Raw genomic sequence first — 2,648 nt, 5'->3', positions numbered from 1 at the left:
ATGGTGACGTGACACTACAATATCGTCGATATTTCCATGTAAAAACAAGAAGACGACCCTGAAATTTGCTCTCACAGGGTGAGTTGAACTCAGAAGATGAGAAATACTACTCGGACCACCTAACCAACTTAGATAGAGGGCCTTTTGCATAGATGCGAGATAATACAATTTATATACTACAGTACCTCCGTCGGAATGGTCAAAATCAAACTATCTTAATCTTAATCAATATTTATGCCCCCTAATAACTATATTTACTATAAATATGCAACATAATTTACCAAATTGTATTTATTGGGTATTATAAATATTAATATTTTTTATAGATTTGATTAATAAAAATTGTAGTTTTTGTGGGGACAGATGTAGGTACACTGCAATAATACGAGGCCAGGACCGAACAGCAGGGCGTGTACTGTATAGTTCATCGTCAGGGAGACGCATGCCACTAGCTCCGGACCCAACAGCAAAGACGTGACCTGCTGCTGCCATTGGCGGGACCCATTAGGGCATCCGCAGTCGTTGAGTCGCTTTTTTTATGGGAGAGAGGACCACGGTAAGCACGCAGCCTGAGTCATGACTCCTGGACTAAAAGCAAGGTGGGGTCCACATAAAAAAAAAGCATCGCCGGGTATAACTTTCCTTTCTACCACGAACAGCAAGAACTTTGTTTCCTCCGCCGGGAATCATCGCCGTCAAGCGTCAAGTACTCAAGTTGAAGATGAGCCGAGCTGCTGCGTCGCCAAGCCAGAGGTCCCGTCCTCCTCGCCTCCAGTAGCACCTCTGTGCAAGCGGCAGCGAGGTCCCGTCCTCTCCTAGCCGGCGACCTGCACGTCGCTCTCCTAGCCAGCGACGGGCACAACGCCGCGGGCAGGTGGCTCCGTTCGAGCAGGCTACGCGGACGCCAAGCGCGACCTCGAGGGCGACGCCGGCGAGGCCACAGCACACCGGCGAGGGCCTCGAGAGCGTACGGCCGGCATCTCCGAGCAAGCAAGGTGACATATATCGCAACCGTCTCCACTGCACTGCACCAATAATTACTCACGTCTCTCTACTCTTCATCCCATAGCTTCAGCAAGTGCGGAATCTCTCTTGGTCTTCAACCTCACCAATCTTCCATCCTGGCGTCGGTATGGATCTTGTGGCCGGGTCAGTGGGCAGCATCATCGGCAAGCTCGGCGAGCTGCTGCAGGCGGAGTACAAGCTGCAGAAGGGCCTGCCGGAGCAAATCGAGTATCTGAAAAATGAGCTCGAGAGTGCACACACGGCTCTCCGCAACTTGGGTGAAACGCCGCCGGAGCAGCTGGGTCCACAGGTCCGGCTCTGGGCTCGCGAGGTGAGAGAGGCGTCCTACGACATGGAGGACATCCTCGATGCCTTCCTGGTCGATGTCGTGGAGGGGACCGCCCCTGCTGACACTAAAAGCAAGAAAGTCTTGCTTAAACGTCTCAAGAAGAAGATGGCCAGGCTGTTGAAGAAGAGCAAGGCGCGCCACGACATCGCCGGCGCGATCGAGGACATGAAGAAACGACTCCTGGAGGTGTCGGGCCGCCGCGACAGGTACTCCATACCCGTTGCGGTGCCTTCGCCGGCCACCAAACTGGATCCTCGCCTTGTGAACATGCACAAAGAGGCAGCACAGATTATCGGCATCGAGAGGACGAGGGCGGAGCTCATAGACATGCTTCAGCCATCAACCCACGGCCATGGAGATGCTGGCGCCTCCAGCAGCAGCAACCGGACCAAGATAGTTTCTGTGGTCGGAGCTGGTGGTCTGGGCAAGACCACTCTTGCCATGGCGGTTTACGACGAGCTGAGTACGGGATATGACTGTCGAGCCTTTGTTTCGGTTGGCCGCAATCCTGACCTGGTGAAGTCTTCACCAGCATCTTCTTTCGTCTCAGGCCATGTTTAGATTGCAAATATTTTCAACCCAATGAATAGTAGTACTTTCGTCTTATTTGGTAAATATTGTCCAAGCGTAGATCAACTAGGCTCAAAAGATTCATCTCGTGATTTCCAACTAAACTGTGCAATTAGTTATTTTTTTTACCTACATTTAATGCTCCATGCAAGCAGCTAAAAATTGATGTGATAGAGAGAAAGTGAAAAAACTTGGAATTTGGAGGTGATCTAAACAAGGCCTCAACCAAAATATGTACCAGGCCATTCGTGATGTAAAGGACCCACAACTGCTCATCGGCGAACTCCGAGAATTCCTTGAAAACAAGATGTATGCATTAATCAGTTGTCACCAGATTACACTACCGGAGACCGGCTCTTTGCCGAGTGCCAGGTGGTTTGCCGAGTGTTATTTTTCGGGCACTCGGCAAAGACGTCTTTGCATAGTGTTTTTTTTTTGACACTCGGCAAAGAGGCTCTTTGCCGAGTGTTTTTTTAACACTTGGCAAATAGTCTCTTTGCAGAGTGTTTTTTTTTTGACACTCGGCAAAGAGCTTCTTTACCGATTTTTTTTTACACTCGGCAAAGAAAATTTCAAAGCACATTTTGAAGCAGTAAATTAATTCAAATGAAAAAGTTTTCAACTACAAAGTTGTATAACTCATCAAGATGTACAATGTTTGTTTTGGTCTTTTCTTCATACGACAAAGTGAAAATAAATTTGTTCACAAATCTTTGTGAACAAT

The 2,648-nt window shown here is 48.6% G+C and overlaps 1 protein-coding gene across 2 annotated transcripts; it reads left to right on the top strand.

Annotated features, from left to right (window-relative positions):
• Positions 1-584: 584 nt before the first annotated feature.
• On the top strand, positions 585-1,990 carry LOC136483041 (disease resistance protein PIK6-NP-like). 2 transcript variants are annotated; one of them, XM_066480156.1, is made up of 2 exons: positions 585-995; positions 1,076-1,990. In XM_066480156.1, the coding sequence occupies exon 2, from the start codon at positions 1,133-1,135 to the stop codon at positions 1,913-1,915; it is 783 nt and encodes a 260-aa protein (XP_066336253.1). In that variant the 5' UTR covers positions 585-995; positions 1,076-1,132; the 3' UTR covers positions 1,916-1,990. The 2 variants fall into 2 exon arrangements, with proteins under 2 accessions (XP_066336253.1, XP_066336252.1); XM_066480155.1 differs by having other exon boundaries at positions 586-995; positions 1,070-1,990.
• Positions 1,991-2,648: the final 658 nt, after the last annotated feature.

Source organism: Miscanthus floridulus, chromosome 9, assembly GCF_019320115.1.
Source record: "Miscanthus floridulus cultivar M001 chromosome 9, ASM1932011v1, whole genome shotgun sequence".
In the NCBI taxonomy this organism is placed as follows: domain Eukaryota; kingdom Viridiplantae; phylum Streptophyta; class Magnoliopsida; order Poales; family Poaceae; genus Miscanthus; species Miscanthus floridulus.
The sequence above is the reverse complement of the archived record's forward strand: the minus strand, read 5'-3'. Positions and strand labels throughout refer to the sequence as shown.